The sequence below is a fragment of the Mobula birostris genome, chromosome 30, assembly GCF_030028105.1.
Source record: "Mobula birostris isolate sMobBir1 chromosome 30, sMobBir1.hap1, whole genome shotgun sequence".
In the NCBI taxonomy this organism is placed as follows: domain Eukaryota; kingdom Metazoa; phylum Chordata; class Chondrichthyes; order Myliobatiformes; family Myliobatidae; genus Mobula; species Mobula birostris.
Window position 1 is genome coordinate 32,259,388 of NC_092399.1, and position 20,661 is coordinate 32,280,048.

The following is a 20,661-nucleotide window of genomic DNA, read 5'->3' on the forward strand; positions in this document are numbered from 1 at the left end:
CTGAGTGACCTTTCAGGGGTTTATAAATCATGAGGAGCACAAATACAATGGACCATCACAGTCTTACTCCCTCTCGGAGAGCAAATCTAAAGGGCAGAGGTGTAAATTGAGAGATAAAAGATATAAAGGGGACCTGAGGGACAAATTTTTCCTCACAGAGTTATATTGACTGAGCAGGCAAAAGTGGTGGAGCTCAGTACAGTTCCAACATTTAAAAGATATTTGGATAAAACCGCGGATAGGAAAGGTTTAGAGAGATGCGAGATACAGAGAGTGGTGGGTGCGTGGAATGTGCCTCCAGGGGCAGATACATTATGGACATTTAAGAGACTCTTAGTTAGGCACATGCACGATAGAAAAATGAAGAGCTATGTAGGAGGGAAGGGTTAGATTGATCTTAGAACAATATCTGTACTGTTCTGTACATGTCTATGACCTCCACCACCTCTATTTCCTGAGATAAAGTCAGGGTACTGCCCCATCTCTCGCACGAACAAGGTTGGCCATCGCTCTGTCTTGAGGAGTGTGCCCATGTCCAGATGGAAGTCGGAGGATTGTGCCCTACGGTTTCCCTCACCAGGAATTTATCCATGGGTGCTTTATTTCTGCAGATTGACAGCAGGAATTCCATCCAGAAGTCTACCAGCTCCTGTTTGTCACTGTGCTGCTCACTGATGTCAGTTTTGAAACGCCGGTAGAGGAGGTACGTTTCCATTGCCGACGCCAGGTACCTTAGGGGAAAGAGACAGGTGTAATATGGGATGATCAAAATCGCAGGGCTACCTTAGATCATAAAACTCTTTCACAAGGTGCGAGTGTTGGGACTGGCTACATTGTGTGGTGCTAGGTCCAGTTATTACATCACACTGTGGGGCTGCCCAATGCCTGCTTGGCTGGTGACACTTTAGGGAATAGAGAATAGCTGTTGGATCCTAATTCAAGACATGGACATTCAAGTTAAGGTCAGTCTCTGAAACCTATGGTATCATTTATCAAAATCAGTGTTGATCTGATACAAACCTCAGCTCCATGTCCCCGCCTACTCCGTAACCTTTCACACCCTTGCATATCGAGTATCTACGTTTGCCTTAAAAATATTCCATCTCCTTCTGCCACCCAAAGACTCACAACCCTCTGGAAGAAAACAAAGTTCTGCAGCTCTGTCTTAAATGAGTAGAGGCCCTAGTTCCACATTTTCTTACAAAGGGAAGCATTGTATGCACATCTATGCTGTCAACACCCCTTTGGATCAGATCTGTTTCAAAGTCCCTTCTCATTCGTCTAAACCCCAGCAGATAAAATTCCATCCTGTCTACCCTTCCTTTGTAAGACAAACTGCCCGAGTCTTCATCCAGTAAACCTGCTCTGAAACTGCTTCCAATGACAAGGGTCTGGGGCAGTGACTACATCAGAGTTCTAGGGAGCAGGGACTAGTTCATAGACCACAGTATGACTGAGCTGGGTGTGGCTTACATAGAATGTCGGAGGAGCAAAAATAATCTCATGGTGGGACCAGAGAGATTATTCCCTGAGAGTTCTAATCCATGCTGATGTTTCCTGCAAATGATAAACGCTAGCGAATCTGCAGATGCTGGAAATCCAGAGCAATGCACACAAAATACCAGAGGGGACTCAGCACTGGCAACACCTATATAGAGGGATAACCAGTCCGACGTCTCAGGCTGAAAGCCTTCCTCAGGACTGGGAGGGAAAGGGGGAGGAAGCCAGAATAAGGTGGTGCGGAGAGTCGAAGGAGTAAAAGCTGGCAGGTGATAGGTGAAGCCAGGTGAGGGGAAGGTGGGGAGGAGGGTGGGTGGGTGGTGAAGTGAGGTGATAGGTAGAAGAGGTAAAGGGATGAAGATGAAGGAATCTGATGGGAGAGCAAGAGTGGACCATGGGAGAAAGGCCACCAGGGGGAGGTGATGGGCAGGGGAGGACCAGAGAAGGGATAAGAGGGGAGCCAGAATAGCTTCCTATGAAGCAGTTTTATCCAGTTGTGACTCATCTACTGCACCCTCACACAGTCCTTGCAAGCAGCACAGCCACTCTCCTCTGCTGAGTTTAGGATGGGAAGCTCACCTGACTGAGCCAAAGGCCATGGAACCGAGCAGTGGGGAGGTAAGTACGAGGCTCTGAGCCACTGGCCTGGGACTCCAGGTTTCAGGGAGTAGGTGGGACAGGTGAGACAGGTCAGTACATGCTGGTGGATGGAGTGGTCCAAGGCGCGGTCAGGCGGGCAAGACTGGGGATTGTGGGAATCAGATACTTGGTGCTTTGAGGAGCTCAAGGATTTAGCAAAGTGGTTTACTTATCCTCAGTCAGTGCATCAGTTCTAGGGCCACATTAACCTGGGAATCTCCGATGGTGGGCAGCATAATACTGTGTGGAAATGCCCTACGGGGGAGTTTGTATAAAGGGCGCTGTCATCACCCATGGTCACTGGGGCCACACAACATGACCCACAGTGGCAGTAAATGTTCCTTCCTCGGGTTTAAATCGATCTTTAGTCACTCGGGGCTGCAGTACAATTACTAGCCACATGTGACTGATGCCTCTGCCAGGTGAAGGCAATTATCAAATACAGTGTGCAGTTGCAGAGGAGTGCCACAGGGGGGCACTGGTGTAGGCAGGGGAGATTCGCTGAATCGCTATTTGCTTCCTCTGCTTTCTATATGACGCCAAGACGATGCAACTTTGAAATCCCGCAGTCATCTTTTCATGTGGGCAGCCCGTAGCGCATCGTTTCACAGCGACGGCGAATACTGGTCAGGGTTCAATTCCCGCCAGTGTCTGTAAGGAGTTTGTACCCTGTGACGACATGCATTTCCCCAGACACTCCAGTTTCCTCCCACATTCCAAACACGTACAGGTTAGTAAGGATTAGCGAGTTGCAAGCGCGCTCTTTTGGCGCCAGAAGTACGGCGACACTTGCAGGCTGCCCAGCACAATCCTCGCTGATTTGACCTGACATGTCAATGCATTTTACTCTACGTTTTGACGTTTTCGAAGTGCATGTGACAAATAAAGCTAATCTTCCACCTTTAGTCTCAATCCATACGCCACCTTACCAGACGGGCACATTCAGTCTGTAGAGCTTTTCTGAGGCCTGGATGATTTTGGTTTGGTCGTTCAACAAGATGCAGGCCCCAAAGTAAAACCCCACATCCCAGTAAAACTGCATCTTCTCCAGGCTTCCCTTCCGTCCCAGCAGACTGCTCAGTTTGACTCCTGTGCAAACCCAAAAGAAGTTTTCTTAGGACACCAAGGAGCAATAGATATCCTTAGAGTACACTTTTATTTATTTAACTATTTACTTACTTACTTATGGGACACAGCAAGTTTCGAGCCACAGTGGCTAGCAATCCCCTGACTAATCCCAGGACAATTTACAATGGCTAATTAACCTACCAAGCAGTAGGTCTCTGGAGACCTATGCAGTCACGGGCAGAAGACACAAACTCCTTACAGGCTGCAGCGGGAATTGAACCCCGGGTCACCTGCACTGTAAAGCTTTGTGCTAACCACTACACCACCGTGCCACCCCACGACATTGTGCCTCTTACAGTGTACTTGCCCAGAACCCACTGATGACGCCGGAGATGGCAGACTGCAGGAGGCAGCAGCTGCTGGAATCTGGAGAAATACGCAAATTGCCGGAGTTAGTCGTCAGCGGTGTGGTGGTTAGGATAACTCTACTACAGTGCCAACTTTAAGATCAGGGTTCAATTCCCGCCCCTGTCCGTAAGGAGTTTGTACGTTCTCCCTGTGACCGCGTGGGTTTCCTCCGGGTGCTCCAGTTTCCTCCCACATTCCAAAGACGTATGGTTAGGGTTAGTGAGTCGTGGGCGTGCTATGTTGGCGCCAGAAGCGTGGTGACACCTGTGGGCTGCCCCCAACGCGACGCTCGCTGATCTGATTTGCCGCGTTTGACTGTTTGTTTTGATGTAATTGCAAACAAGTAAAGCCAACCGTCCAAATCCCTGAAGACAGCAGGTCAGGCGGCATCTGTGGGGGCAGATGGATAGTCACAGTTTCAGGACAGATGCATGATCTTGGCCCAGAACATCAACTGTCTCTCTACCTCCATAGACGCTGCCTGACCTGCCGAGTTTCTGCAGCAGTTTGTATTTGTATTTCTGTTTTGCTGCTGTGGATGTAACTGTGCAAAATGAATGTGTGTCACTATTCTCAGGGGACGTACTGTACCAGACAGTTCGTGGCAAGAGAGAGGCCTGATAGGAGTCAGCCATGGTAGTTCAGTGAAAGCATCATCTCAGCCTTTACCTCAACCCTCTCGTGATGATACTAGATTTGCATGTTAATTACTCATTAAGCTAACCAAATGACCCTGTTTAATTGATCACATCCCTTAATGACACATTAACTGTTAGTGGCTGCCAACTGATCCCTGTCCTTCAGAAAGTCGACAATTATATATAGACATGGACGGTAGGGATATGGTCCCGGTGCAGGTCGATGGGAGAAAGCAGTTTAAGTGGTTCGACATGGACTAGATGGACTGAAGGGCCTGTTTTTGTGCTGTACTTTTCCATGACTCTATATCTCATTCCTGTAGAATGTGAGCTGCTGTTAGAGACTTTTAAAACAGCAAAACATATTTTTAATTTCTTATCCTTCCTTTCCATTTCTTTATCTCTTTTAATCACGTATTAGTATCTGATTTGACACTGAATTCACCCAATTCTTTTTCAACTGTTCGACCTAGTGACCCAGTTCTGGATATTCATAGAATCGAGGGTGCTGAGGCAGGAGGTCAGCCTTGACTCTGGCGGAGCAGGTCTGAAGACCTGATGTCATCGTCTTCATCCTAATTCTTCTGTTCCTACAATGAAGGAGTAGCAGTTATATCCAAATCTGTCAGGAGTGAGATTTGGAGGTGGGGGGGTGGGGGAGGAGACATTTGTTCTGATTCACCTCCTGCCAGGCAGGCTACCAAGGTCACAATGCTACCTGGTGTGGCTGAAGTGACCACAGTGAGGACTGAAGTACCTCATTAAACGGTACACCCTCCCCGCATGCGTTACAGACACAGGAGGTTCTGCAGATGCCGTGCCCCATACATGTTGTAATGCTGATGGAGTTTCTTAATCTTTGATAGTGGTGGAGGATATGCCAATCAAACTGGCTGATTTGTCTTGAATGATACTAAATTGCCTGAAAAATCTGCGGTTTGAAATATTATGTTTTTCTCCCTCCTTAGATGCAACCTGATTTGTAGAATGTTTCCAACATTTGATGTCCCTATTGCAGATCTCCAGTGCCAATTATGTTTTAAAACTGTTAAAGTTGTTTTAGCTACGCTTGTCAGGATGGGTGGAAAACTTTTCCACCGTGATCCTGTCAGGCTTTGTAGATGGTGGGAAGACACTGGGAGGTTCAGAGATGAGCTGTATCACAGAATACATTTGTTATTCATGACGCTGGCCCAGCTAAGCTTCTGATCAGTGGTAACCCTCAAGGACATTGACAGGTGGCTGTTCGGAAGCATCACTGGATATCCAGGGAAGGCGGCCGGACCACCCTGTGGAAAGTGTTTGATGGCTCTGTTTAGGCTCTGCAAAACGTTCCTGACAACCACCAGCCGATCCCTGAATATTGCTCGGATCCATTTGTCCATGAACCGCTTTAATGGGTTGTGAACGGAAATGAAAGGTGTACAATCATTATCCGACATTGCCATGACAGAGAGATGTTTATTAATAGAGTTGAAGATGACTGGGTCTAGGACACTGCCTTAAGGAACTCTCATGTACCGGAGACCTGCGACCATTTGGTAGAAACCTCTCCTCCCTGACTCCCATTAATTTCAATGTTATCATAGCTCCTTTATATACAAACTGTAGATAAGATACTGATGGAGTCAAACCCACTATTCTCACCTGACTTCTAGGGCACAGCTCCCTTGACCAGGCTTGGTCTAAACTGGTAATGAAATGTGGTTCTCAGTAATGTTTGCACAACCCAAACCAAACATCACTGAGCAGGTTACTAGAGTGAGTATTGATAAATAACCTCACATGAATTCATTGTATGCAAAGGAACTCACTTAGCACGTAACAGATAACTAAATAGACTTCAGACTCACTGACAACTGCCACAAGATATGAGAGATATACATCGACTGATGAACTTTCCACCCACTCACCTACTGTGCAGAACTACAGAGAAAATCTGCACAGCTTTACTAGTCTCTTTCAATGCACAGAAATTTTGGGGCAGCACGCCAATGCAGCTGGTGGAACTGCAGGAGTATCATGATAACATAGTGGTTAGCACATCGGTTTACCGTGTCAGTGACCGGGGTTCAATTCCCACCACTGCCTGAAAGGAGTTTATACTGGTTTCTTCCGGGTGCTCTGCTTTCGTTCCACAGTCCACGGACGTACCATTAATTGTTCATTGTAATTTGTCCCGTGATTAGGCTAGGGTTGAAACGTAGACCGTACTCTTTTCCGTAGAAGCTGCCTGGCCTGCTGAGTTCCTCCAGCGTTTTGTGTGCATTGCTTAAATAGGTGGGTTCCTGGGTGGTGTGACTCGACGGGCCCATTCTGCACTGTCTCTCAATAAATAAATACGACTGACTCGCAACTTCAAACACCTGGGCTGAACCTGGACTTCTGGTGCTCTCTGTGCGGAACGTGCGTGTTAACCCCATCACTGTGCGAATTTTCTGCGGCTGCTCTGCTTCCCAAACCCATGCGAATTGGTAGATGATGGAGCACTGTAAATTTCCCCTGGTGTGCGGAAAGAATCGGGGGGGGGGGTTGATGAGATTGAGGAGAGAATAAAATGTAGGCTTAATGTAAATGGGTGCTTGATGCTCAGTGTGGACTCAGGGGCAGAGAGCAGAATGACTTTGTGATCTCTCTCTCTCTTTCTCTCTCTCACTCACTCTAAATACAAAATGTGCATCCTTCCATTCTCCCTGATGTACTCCCCATAATGGTGGAAAAAATAAATGTGTTTTCTGTGAGATATTTCATTTCATTTATTGTCATTTAGAAATGCATGCATTAAAAAATGATACAACGTTCCTCCAGAATGATATCACAAGAAAACACAGGACAAACCAAGACTAAAACTGACAAAACCACACAATTATAGCATATAGTTACAACAGTGCAAAGCAATACCATAATTTGATAAAGAGCAGACCACGGGCACGGTAAAAAAAAGTCTCAAAGTCCTGATAGACTCATCACCTCACGCAGACGGTGAAGGGAGAAACTCTCCCTGCCATGAACCTCCAAGCGGCACCAACTCGCCGATACAGCACCATTGGAAGCACCCGACCGCAGCGGACTCTGAGTCCGTCCGAAAACTTCGAGCCTCCGACACAGCCTCTCCGAGCACCATCCTCTGCCGAGTGCTTTGACCCCGCCCCGGCCGCCGAGCAACAAGCAAAGCCGAGGACTCGGGGCCTTCCCCTCCGGAGATTCTGGATCACACAGTAGCAGCAGCAGCGAAGCGGGCATTTCAGAATTTCCACCAGATGTTCCTCCGTACTCTCACATCTGTCTCCATCAAATCAGGATTGTGCACGGCACCCTACCTGACAAATAACAGACATCACCACCGGAGTGGTCGCTGCAAGCTGCATCGCGCCGCCATCTTCCTCCTCCTCCAATAGAGATATACAGATATCTGTATATTTCTATACAAACTTCCATTGGACAACATGTTGGTTGGAAAAAATTGACATAAACACGGCCCCTGCAGAATTACTAATTGGTACTCTCGCAATGTTCCGAGTTAAGGACTGAGGAACAGTCCGACTTTTATGAATAAACGTAAGACATTCTTCAAATGCTGGAAAAGAGGGGAGCCACGATGTTGAATGAGAAAACAGGGATGGGAGAGGGGCAGGTACATTACTAGAAGTTAGAGAAATCGAAGTTCACGCCATCAGGCTGGAGGCTATGATGTGAATGCCGGGCTGAGACCCCATCTGCTCTTTGAGGTGGGAGTAAGATGGAACTGACTTGGAGAGCCAACACCAGGCAACCTGCTGGGAGAACTCAGAGGGCCAGACAGCATCTGTGAGAAGCAAGAAATTGCCATCATTTCAGATTGAAATTCTGCATCGGGACCCGATGTGGGGTTTTGATCTGAAACGTCGACAATACCTTTCCCCCCACAGATGCTGCTCAACCGCCTGTCTTTACTCCTTCTCTGTTAGTTAGATTGAGTGAAGTAGGGCTTTTCTCTTTGGAGTGAAGGAGGATGAGAGGTGACTTGATACAGATATACATCATGATAAGAGGCATAGATCAAGTGGAGAGACAGAGGCTTTTTCCCAGGGCGGAATTGGCTAACACGACGGGGCATCATTTTAACGCAAATGAAGGGAAGTATGCAGGGGAAGGATGTCAAAGGTAGTTTTTTTCCACATGGAGAGTAGTGGGTGTGTGGAATGGTCTGCCAGGTGTGGTGGTAGAGCCAGATACATTAGGGACAGTTAAGAAACTCTTAGTTAGGCGCAAGATAGAAAAATGGAGGAAATATGTAGGAGGGAAGGGTCAGATTGATCTTATAGAAGGTTAAAAGATCAACACATCATTGTGACTCAAAGTGTCTGCACTGTCCTATAGTGTTCTATGCTCTATGTACGTATATACAGTGGATTCCAGTTAATTGAGACACATATAAACCAGTACATTTTGGCCCAATTAGCCAAAATTTCATGAAAATAGTTAAAAAGGTATAAAAAAAGACAAACTACCATTAAACTGAGTAACACATTGTGTACATATTTAGATGAAATACAGAACAGATTAGAACACTATCAATACTACAATAAAACTGTATATTAATTCCTAATAGTCATTGACAGAGGAATTTATCCAATGTATGCTGCTGTGTACTTTAAATTGACTGTAAATGAACAAAATTAGCACAGACACCTAGTGTAGATAATGGACTGCCTTCATACAATCCTTTTGACGAATGCATCCTTCATATCTTCAATTTCATTGTAACATTCAAGGTGATTCTCAGTACCTTCAAATTCTTCATAGTGCCTAACTTGTTGAAGTAGTGAAATTGTTTCATCTTCACTCCCAGCCTGAGTGCTTGAAACCACAGTGAGCAAAACAGTTCTGAATTGTCTTATTGCTTATTTCTCACCAACTATCAGTGACAAAAATTACCACTTTTGAATACAAACACACGTAATTGATGCTACTTAAAAAATGTTTGCTCTAAGTATATACATTTGGATATACATGGGAACCTGAGGGAAAACTTAACAGAGCAATTATGCTGTGGAATTCACGGATGGAAATTGGAAATTAGAATTAGGTGCATGTGACTGATGATAGTTAGAAGCTGTTCAGCAACCGTCTTCTGCCCCAATTAAGTGGCATAGTGCCCCAAATAAACGAAGTGAATCCCGGTCATTTACTTGATTAGTGTTTGTTCTTTAAGAGTTGGCCCAAATAAGCAGTGGCTGCCCCAGTTAACCGATGGCCTAACTAACCAGAATCCACTGATAATGTTTTTGTTTGTTTTATGCTCCTTGGGGATGGAATGGCCAGAAGGAAGAAAACTATCTGAGCTACGTGTTGGCAGTGCCATCCTCAATGTGCTCCCAAACACCATAGAAATAGCCCTTGTGCTTCTGTTCAACTAACTCAGAGCAAGCTAGGTCATGCTCATTTATTTCAAGTCATTCACTATTGACAAATCCTGCTCTACAGAAATGATCAATGCAAGTAATGTTACCTATTTTCTGGAGATCCATTGACGTTTCAAACCGGTGCCCTGCTGCCATGAGGAACACAGCAACATTAATGCCCGAATGTAGAGTAGGCTCGTGCTCGAAAGCCATCCGATACCTGCAGGGGAACAATAACCATACTATTCACCTGTATTTTTTTCCTTTCTGCCCAACTCACCCCCAGGCTGTAAAGAAAATTTGCTTACAGATGTACAAGTGTGATTAAGAAATGTATGGATGATATATCAATAGTCTAGATCGGTGGTTCCAAAACTTTTCTATGCCATTGACCAATATCGTTAAGCAAGGGGTCCATGGATGTCAGATTGGGAACTCCTGGTCTCGGATGATGGGAACTGTTGACTGAAAGAAACTATCAATATTCTTACCAGTGAACCAGAAATAGACTCACACAGTCATTGGAGCATAACAGCACAGTCAGCCCTTCAGCCTATCTAGTCTATGCTGAACTATTTTTCTGCTTAGTCGACCCTGCATATGGTTCTCAGTAAAGCGTTAAAGCAATTAAATGCAATTGATCATATGAATGTAAAGTTTGCACTGCGTTTCTTTTCGTAGCTATGTTTTATCATGAGTAAAGGCCACCTCAGAGCATATTCTGATAAAGTTTTACTCTGCCATCATTGAGAGTGAAATGACCATTTCTATCACCGCTTGGCTTCTCTCTCCAAGTCCAGGTCTCAGTGAGCATCGGCTACCGACCTCAGAAGACCTGTTGATCACCAGAGCAAAGAGGTGAAAAAATTACCACCGACTCCCCCCGACCCTGTAGCACTCGCCTATCCACCAAATCGCCTACAGGGAGATGCTACAAGTCCATCAACACCAGGACTTCACATCATCTCCAAAGCTTCTTTCCTGGAGCAACCCAGCTTCCCAACAAAACTCACTCAGATGTAAAATCTTAAATGCCCCTGCACAACATCCATTAAATGGTCTTTCCTGCTGTCCTTGTTCTGTTGATAATTACTGAGTCTGTTCATCCGTTCACATTTATTTAAATTTGATGTGCATGTGACTGTTCTGCTGATTGTTGATTGCTCGTGGCTGTTTGCATTATTGTCTTGTAAACTGTTGGTTGCTGTTGTGCTGTCTTTTATGGTACTGTCCTGTGTTTTATGTTTGGCACCGAACCTCTATCAATTCTGGTATGTTTCACACATTGGCAATAAAGTGATTCTAATCCAAAAGAAAAACTGTAGTAAGTCACCCTTGTCCCTGTACTCAAATCCTCTTGGCATTAAAGATCAAAAAACAATTTGGCTTTCTAACTGCTTTTAGTAGCTGCTGTACAAACACTAAGTCTCACAGTACTTCACTTCCCAATCTAACAACATTTCAATCATTTGCTACCTTTCTGATTTTTCAACTGAAATACATAATGTCACATATATTTGTGCTGCATTACACCTGCCAAGCTTTTGCCCGTTTTGTCAATCTATTTCAGTCACTTTCAAGCCTTACACGAGGAATTCTGCAGATGCTGGAAATTCAAGCAACACACATCAAAGTTGCTGGTGCTGACGAAGGGTCTCGGTCCGAAACGTCGACTGTACCTCTTCCTATAGATGCTGCCTGGCCTGCTGCGTTCACCAGCAACTTTGATGTGTGTTGCTTTCAAACAATTCGTAATCCCACCCAGTTTAGATTAGATTAGATTCAACTTTATTGTCATTGTGCCGAGTACAGATACAAAGCCAATGAAATGCAGTTAGCATCTAACCAGAAATGCAAAGAATAGTGTTATTTACAAAATAACTGCGAATAAAAAGTAAGTGCTACAGCACACAAATATAAAAGTACTGAGACAGTACAACATGGGTGCAACCTCTTCCAATAGATGCTGCCTGGCCTGCTGCGTTCCACCAGCATTTTGTGTGTGTTGCAGTATGGGTGCAATATTGCTTAGTGCTGTGATGTGAGGTTCAGCAGGGTCACAGCCTCAGGGAAGAAGCTCTTCCTGTGCCTGCTGGTGCGGGAGTGGAGGCTCCTGTAGTGCCTACCCGATGGGAGGAGAGTAAAAAGTCTATGGTTAGGGTGAGAAGCATCCTTGATAATGCTTTTCACCCTGCCCAGGCAGCGTTTATGGCAGATGTTCTCAATGGTGGGCAATTGGGTGCCGATAATCCGCTGGGCAGTTTTCACCACATGCTGGAGTGCTTTGCGGTCCAATACGGGACAATTGCCATACCACACTGAGATGCAGTTGGTGAGTATGCTCTCAATGGTATAGCGGTAAAAGTCTGTCAGTATCCTGGGACAGAGGTGAGCTTTCTTGATGCTCTGCAGGAAATAAAGACACTGCTGTGCCTTTTTGATCAGGGTGGAGGAGATCAGGGACCAGGTGAGATCCTCGGAAATGTGGACACCAAGGAATTTGAAGCTTGATACACGCTCCACTACAACTCCGTTGATGTAGATGGGGACGTGAGTGTGGCTCCTAGCATGGCTGAAGTCCACAATGATCTCCTTGGTCTTCTGGGTGTTAAGGGCCAGGTTGTTGTCAGCACACCACACGGCTAGGTGCTGGACCTCGTCCCTGTAGGCCGTCTCGTCATCCCCTCTGATCAGACCAACCACCGTGGTGTTGTCTGCAAACTCGATTATGGAGTTAGAACCACGTACAGGAACGCAGTCATAGGTGAAAAGGGAGTACAGAAGAGGGCTCAGCACACAGCCTTGAGGCACGCCGGTGTTCAGGGTGAGAGTGGAGGAGGAGAGGTTGTCTAACTTAACTTATTGGGGTCTGTTAGTCAGAAAGTGGAGTGATAAGTTGTGAGAGTCACTGCTTGATAAGTGCAAGTTCTCTGTCTAGGAACTGCATTTCTGCCACCAACAGTGCATTGTCGGTCACATCCAGATATCTGATAAAAATGAGAGCATCGTCTGTGCTGGTGCAAGACTCTCCACTTTGTCACCAACTCTGACACGACCACTGAAGCGGCTTTCTGCCTCGATACAAATACCTACAATGCTGTGTCCGTGCCCTGTGCTACCAGAGATCTCTCTGAGGCAGCCAGACAGCCTGTTGGCATTAAGGAATTGGCGCATTGTTGTCACTGAAATGTAATGTGTGCTTGGTCTAGGGAACATTGGGAAGGTTCATACATCAGGCCTGTTAGTTCCTGCATGAGGTTTAAGGATGCTCGAGATCGGGGCTTCCCAACTATATATTTTTTATGCCACGGAGCCTTACCAGTAACCGAGGGATCCGTCGACCCCAGGCTGGGAACCCCTGATCTAGATGAGGTCAGGTCCTAGTGTCTGCGAATCCTAGTCATAGTCATACTTTATTTATCCACGAGTCCGCTGGAGGTCAGAGGAGAGAAGTCAGACCTTCTGAGGGTCAGAGAACTGTGTATGTGCATGTGTGGGGGGGGGGAGGGAAGAACGGGGCTTGTTTCACTGCTGTTGCTTTACTGCTTGGTATGTTCTGGGTAATTGTGCCGGGCATTGCAGGCATGCTAAAATGGTGTGGATTGGGGCCGGCTGGTGGTGCAATGACATCGGCGCGGGACCCGGGAGCGGAGGTTCCCGGGTTCGAAACCAGTCGGGTCCGCTCCTGGGCACGCTTTCCATCCGTGCCGGGTTGAGTGTCGAGATCGCAACTCGACCTCGTAAAATAAAGGGAAAATACTGCGGAAATGTCTGTGTGAGGAGTAGTGCGCCACACAGTCTCTCTCTCGCTTATAAAAAGCCATGAAAAAGACATAGTCACGGACGGACACACGCACACGCACAGACTCGCACGCACGCGGGCGCATGCCAAAAAAATATGGTGTGGAATGTGCAGCGACACAGGCAAATTCCAGCAGCCTACCATTTCAGTGAGTAAACCTGAATCTGAAATATGAATCACTTGAATCGTCAGTGCACTGAAGGGTACTGAGGACGCGCCGTTAAATGGGATTAGTACAGATGGTGAGCTGAAGGTCAATATAGATGTAATGGGCCGAAGGGCCTGTTTGTGTGCTGTTTATCTCTGTGAATCCAGGAGGTATAGATGGCAAAATCAATACCATCCTTCCATTGCGTTTTTGAATAAAGTGTGGCGTGTGTTACACCAACATAGATGATATGAAAGTTAGGCAGACAGCACTAATGTGCCCTCAAATGCTGCTTTGGCAGTGTTGGTAGCAGGAATGCAATTCCTAGACAAAGAATGTGCATTTATCAAGCAGCAACTTTCACAGCCCCTTACCATTTCACGTCGCTGCTGAACACCCCTCGGATAAGGTCTGCCTGCTTGATGAGCTGCACTGCGATAAGTAACGTGAAACGTGCTGGCCGGGACGTAGGTTTGTTATTAGAAGGCGGAAGTCAGCGGTAAATATCCAAGGGAAATGAGGGGAAATGGTTTTATGCAGTGAGTTACCATCTGGAATGGACTGCTTGAGATGTGGGATTGGAATGCCAGCATGAACTCAATGAGCCAAATGGCCACCTTCTGAGTGGATAAATTTGCCTGGCGAAAGGAACGCGCACACCGATCAAAAACACAAGAGATTCTGCAGATGCTGGAAGTCCAGAGCAACACACACAAAAATGCTGGAGGAACTCAGCAGGCCAGGCAGCACCTACGGAAATGAATGAACAGTCGGCGTTTTGTGCCAACACTCTTCATCAGCACTGGGAAGGACGGGGGAAGAAACCACAATAGGAAGGCAGAGAAAGCGGAAAAGGGAAGCAGAGATCACGGGGGGAAGTAGTGACAGCAGGGGGGAGAGGCAGAGAGAGAGAGAGAGAGGGGGGGAGAGAGAGGGGGAGGGGGAGAGAGAGAAAGAGAGAGGAGAGAGGGGAGGGGGAGGGGTAGAGGGGAGGGAGAGGGAGAGAGGGGGAGGGGAGAGAGAGAGGGGAGGAGAGAGAGGGGAGGGAGAGAGAGAAAAAGGAGAGCGGGGAAAGGTGAGGGGGTAGAGGAGAAGGGAAGGGGAGAGGGGAGGGGGAGAGGGAGAGGAGAGGGGAGGGGGAGAGGGAAGGGAGGGGAGGGGGAGGGGGAGAGGGGAGAGGGAGAGAGAGGGGAAGAGAGAGAGAGAGGGAGGGAGAGAGAGAAAGAGAGAGGGGAGAGGGGAGGGGGGAGAGGGAAGGGAGGGGAAGGGGAGGGGGAGAGGGGAGAGGGAGAGAGAGGGGAAGAGAGAGAGAGAGGGAGGGAGGGAGAGAGAGAGAGGAGAGGGGGAGAGGGGAGGGAGGAGGGGTAGAGGAGAAGGGAAGGGGTAGAGGGGAGGGGGAGAGGGAAGGGAAGGGGAGGGGAGGGAAGGGAGGGGGAGAGGGAGAGAGGGGAGGAGGAGAGGGGAGGGGGAGGGAAGGGAGGGGAGGGAGGGGGAGGGGAGGGGAGAGAGGGGAGAAGGGAGGGGAGGGGAGAGAGAGGGGAGAAGGGAGGAAGAGAGAGAGGGAGAGGGAGGAGGAGAGGGAGGGAGGGGAGAGGAGAGGGGAGAGGAGAGGAGAGGGGAGGGGGGAGAGGGGAGAGGGAGAGATAAAAATGGAAAGTGTGCAGATTGGTCTGTGCTCAGCCTTAGCCACCATGGAACTAGTGTAAGTGCCTCTGCTAATCAAATCTGGGCAGAGGTGTGAACTGTTTTATTAATGTGTGATGTAATTCATTACATAATGCACATTACATATAGGTGATGTTTTGAACAATTAAATGAAGAAGTGAGTTGTATAAACTACTTCCTATCCAGCCTATGGGCTAGATATTGCATTTCCATTTTTGACTGGTGTTAAAATAGCATTCAAATCCTTTCACAAGCAAATGAAGCCAGCTGTAGCTGCATGAAGCAAGACCTGGACAACATAACGACATACGCTAACAATATGCACACCACAAATGTACCAGGTGATGACCATCCCCAGCGTGAAAGACCCAAACACCTATCTATGACATTCGACGGCATGACAGCTCCAAGCCCCCGTCAATATTCAGCAGGCCACCATAAGTATACTGGACCAGTCACAAAAATATTATGGCTGCAAGAACAACCCTTACCTCATTGCCAGCCAAACAAAGAGCTGGTCACTGACTTCAGGAAACAGGCTGAGTACTCGCTTCTGTCTATGTAAATGGTGCTGAGGTGAAGATCATTGAGAGCTTTAAGTTCCAAGGTAAAAATATCACCAGCAATTTGTCCTGCTCCAGCCATGTGGATGCTATGCCTGAGATAACTCAGCAATGCTTCTACTTCCTCAGAAGGTTAAAGAAATTCAGAATGTTCCCAATGACCAACACCGATTTTTAATGATGTACCACAGAAAGCATCCTATCCCGGTGGATCAGAGCTTGGAATAGCAACCACTCTGCCCTCACTCATTCTCTCTTCCCCGCCTCTCATCTGGCAGAAAGTACAAAATCTTGAGAACACGTACCACCAGAATCAAAAGAACTTCTGTCCTCTTATATGTTAAAGATAAACTCTTCATCTCACACTCTACCTTGTCATGGCTCTTGCTCATCGTCTACCTGGACTGAACATTTTCTGTAACAGTAACCCTATTCTCTGCATTCTGTTTTTTCTTCCCCCCCCCACCCCATTTGCACCATCTAGGCGTCCTGATGTATCGTCTGGTCCGCCCATAACGCCGCTGATGTTTAGGGCAGCAGTGAAGGTCTTCCGTCTCTGGCAGTGTTCAGGGCTTCCTTCATCATGCCAGTAGCTTCCTCGGTTTTCACTACTGTCAGAAATGAAAATCCGAGGTGGAGACTCAGGAACGCCGTCACACACAGACGTGGAAGGATTCTTCATTGCCGTCTCTGTAACAATTTTGGCTTACCAGTCCGGATTGTTAGCCCTGAGCTGATCCCCTGAACCTGGAGGACCGGCAGACCACTCTTAATCCGGCCTCTTCCCTTTGACCTGTTTCCCATGGGTGACCCTACCAAGAGCCAAAGCACAAAGCCCTGACTCCAGCAGACATCGCTCTCCGGGTCATTGAGGGACGCAAGTCTTCAAACCCAACAACAAGGTTGTGGTCCTCTTTGAGGGTCCTGATGTATGGAATGATCTATCTGGATGGCACACTAACAAAATCCTTTCACTATAACTCAGTATAAGTGACAATAGTAAATCAATTGCCAATTACCAGAGGCAGGGCAGCTTGCTACAAGTAACTTACCATCTGACACCCTGAACACTTTGCACTTACTCAGGATACACTTGAGGAGTGTGTCTAGAATTAACTCCTGCCCAAGCGAGGACCTGGACCCACTGCAATTTGCCTCCCGCCACAATAGATCTACAGCAGATGCAATCTCACTGGCTCTCCACTTGGCCTCGGACCACCTGGGTATCAGCGGTACGTACATCGGGCTGCTGTTTGTTGATTATATCTCAGCTTTCAACACAATAATTCCTACTAATCAATGAGCTTCAAACCCTGGGCTTCCGTACCTCACTCTGCGACTGGATCCTTGACTTCTTCACCAGGAGACCTCAGTCAGTGCAAATCAGAAATAACATCTCCTCCTTGCTGACAATCATCACTGGTGAACCTCAAGGATGCGTGATTAACCCACCGCTCCACTTTCCCTTACCTTCATAACTGCGTGGCTGGACACAGCTCAAATGCCATCCATAAATTCGCCAATGACACAAATGTTGCCAGCAGAACCTCAGATGGTGCCGAGGAGGCATACAGGAGAGTGATGGATCAGATGGTTGAGTATTGTCACAACAACCATCTTGCACTCAATGTCAATAAGGCCAAGGATTTGATTGTGGACTTCAGGAAGGGGAAATCGAGGGAATACACGCTAGTCCTCATCGAGGGAGCAGCAGTGGAAAGGGTGAGCGTTTTTAAGTTCCTGGCTGTCAACATCTCTGAAGATCTATCCTGGGCCCAACATATTGGTGCAATTACGAAGAGGGCACGCCAGTGGCTATATTTCATCAGGAGTTTGAGGAGACCTGGTACGTCACCAAAGACTCTCACAGGTTTCTGCAGATGTACCATGGAGAGCATTCTGTTGTCTGGAATGGAGACGCCAATGTGCAAGATCAGAAAACGTAGCTCTGGGTTGTCAGCTCAACCATCTCCATCGTGGGCACCTGCCTTCCCACCATCACAGACAGCTTCAAAAGGCAAACCCTGAGAAAGGCAGCCTCCGTCACTAAGGACCCCTGCCCCTCAGTTCATGCGTCCTCTCATTGCTACCATCAGAGAGGAAGAATTGGAAGACACACGCTGATCAGTCTCGGAACAACCACTTCTCCTCTGCCATCAGATTTCTGAAAGCGGACAGTGAACAAACTCAGAATTTTTTTCTTCTTTTTTTTTAACTGATTCTGATGAGGTGCCCTCCACTTGCCTGGATGAGTACCGTTCCAACAAAACTCGAGAAGCCCGACACCAGCAGAGAAGCCCATCAAAAGTCATTAAAGGTCCAAACCCCATTAAAGGTCATCTGTTCCTTTAACCAGTTTGCGTGCAGTGTACCATCTAGAAAATGCACTTCAGTTACTCATCTCAGCCACTCCAATATCAATGCCCAAACCCATGACCTGTACAGCAGCAGACACACTAGAACATCCCCCACCCGCCACCCGCAGCCTCCCCTCTAAGCTGCTCCTCAGTCCTGTTGTGGGACTCTATCACCTGTCCTTCACCATCACTGGAGCTCCCTCCCTAACAGCATGGTGGAAGCAGCTTCTTCAGAGATCCTACAAATGCTGGACACCTTCAGCAACGCACACACACACACACACACAAATGGTCGGAGGAACTCAGCAAGTCAGGCAGCATCTGTGGCAGGAATGAGTGGCGTTTCAGGCCAAGGTGCTCCACCTGTCCTCGGTGTCCCCCTCCATAGATGCTGCCTGACCTGCAGGGTTCGTCCAGCGTTCTGCATGTGCTGTTCATTAGAAGGACTCAGAAGTCCCAGAGGTGGCCCACATCCAACTTCACAAGGGAATTAGGGCTGGACCTTGTTCTGATGCACGGACTTCAGAAAAATGTAATAAAGATCGAACAGTCTTTCCGCGTTCGGCTCAAGCTGGCGACTTTTCGTTCCGATTCATGCTTGCAACATTTCCCGGAAGAATTTGGATCCACGCTGGATCCATGAAGGGCCAGCATCATTTTAACACGGCATCCAGACACAAAGTCTTTGCAGACCAAAGAACTGCCACTCAAGCAACAAAAAACTGCTTCTCTGTCCTTGCGTAACTTGGAAAATCAGTCATTACTTGCAGGAGAATTTGCTTTTTGAAAGCAATACTGCTTTATGCCTTGGTTTGTGTAGATTTAAAATAATCTGCAGCGTGGGTGTTTGGGGGCGGAGGAGCATGAGTCAGTTTAAGAATATTTATGTTGCATCAAATTCTACTTAGCTGCATTTCAGAATGTGGAAAATAGCAACCAGATACGATTGAGATACAAATCAGATCACTTCCAGAGTGACTGGAAAGTAAGTGTGCAATCTACGCACTTGGACAAACATTAGCCTGTGCGGATGTATGATGTTGTACATTCGGTCTATGTAAATACATTAACAACATGCATTAGCTCAACTATTCTGTTTACAACAAAATTCCAGATGTCAGCATGTGGGAGTCTCTCTCACCCTGCATCAGAGTTGTAGGTTTATTCCTCCCTCCCCACCCTACCCCACCCAACCCCACCCCACCCCACCCTCCCCACTCAACCCCACCCTACCCCACCTCACCCTCCCCCCCTACCCACCCTACCCCACCCTCCCCACCCCACCCCACCCCACCCAAGCAATCGGAATTTAAAATACAAATCAGACAAGCATCACAAAGTTGCCCTGAGGAATGCCACACTATCTGCTACCAACCAAATGGATAAAAAGTTAACAAATTAACCTCTCCCTCAATGTCGCAAGAACAAAAGAGCTGGTTGTGGATTACAGGAGGAATGGAGATGGGCTAACCCCTATTGACATCAATGGATCTGGGGTTTAGAGGGTAAACAGCTTTAAGTTCCTCAGCACCCACATTATCAAGGACCTTACGTGGTCTCTACATACTGACTATGTGGTGAAAAAGATACAACAGCGCCTCTTTCACCTCAGATGGTTGAGGAAGTTTGGTATGGGCCCCCAAATCCTAAGAACTTTCTACAGGGGTTCAATTGAGTGCATCCTGACTGGCTGTATCACTGCCTGCTATGGGAACCGTACCTCCCTTAATCACAGGACTCTGCAGAGAGTGGTGCGGACAGCCCAGCGCATCTGTAGATGTGAACTTTCCATGATTCAGGACATTTACAAGGACAGGTGTGTAAAAAGGGCCCATAGGATCATTGGGGACCCGAGTCACTCCAACCACAAACTGTTCCAGCTGCTACCATCTGGGAAACGGTATCGTAACATAAAAGCCAAGACCAACAGGCTCCGGAACAGCTTCTTCCACCAGGCCATCAGACTGATTAACTCACACTGATTTGAGTGTATTCTATGTTACATTGACTGTTCTATTTATTATAAATTATTATTAATTACTATGATTACACATTGCACATTTAGACAGAGACATAATGTAAAGATTTTTACTCCTCATGTACGTGAAGGATGTAAGAAATAAAGTCAATTCAGTTCAATAATGTTCATCTAGACCAGGAGTTCCCAACCTGGGGTCTATGGACCTCTTGCTTAATGGTATTGGTCTATGGCATAAAAAAGGTTGGGAATATTCTCCCGAAAGCCTTGGCCAATATTTAGCCCTCAATCAGCAATAGTGAGTGAAACAGATCATCTGGAGATTGTCTACTTTTTGTTAGCATTTGGATTTGGCAAATGGTTTGCTGCATTTCCTACATTACAACAGAGACTATTTTCAAAACTACTTAGCCAGTGCTGAGGAGCTTTGGACCTTTCAACGATTGTGAAAGGCACTTCACAAATATAAACTCATTAATCATTTTCATTGTCGAGAAATTGCAATTGGCAC

At 47.0% G+C, this 20,661-nt stretch overlaps 1 protein-coding gene across 5 annotated transcripts in view; it reads right to left on the reverse strand.

Moving 5' to 3' along the window:
• Positions 1 to 20,661, reverse strand: part of LOC140190530 (mitogen-activated protein kinase kinase kinase 5) — a 194,952-nt gene that overhangs the window by 74,809 nt on the left and 99,482 nt on the right. For all 5 annotated transcript variants that reach the window (XR_011883627.1, XM_072247181.1, XM_072247180.1 and 2 more), the window contains 3 exons: positions 9,745 to 9,857; positions 3,069 to 3,228; positions 578 to 731 (listed from right to left, as the gene is read on the reverse strand). Coding sequence is in view for 4 of the 5 variants with exons in the window: in XM_072247181.1 (XP_072103282.1) it covers positions 578 to 731; positions 3,069 to 3,228; positions 9,745 to 9,857 (427 nt within the window). In the remaining variant the exon portion in view is untranslated. The remainder of the gene's footprint in view (positions 1 to 577; positions 732 to 3,068; positions 3,229 to 9,744; positions 9,858 to 20,661) is intronic.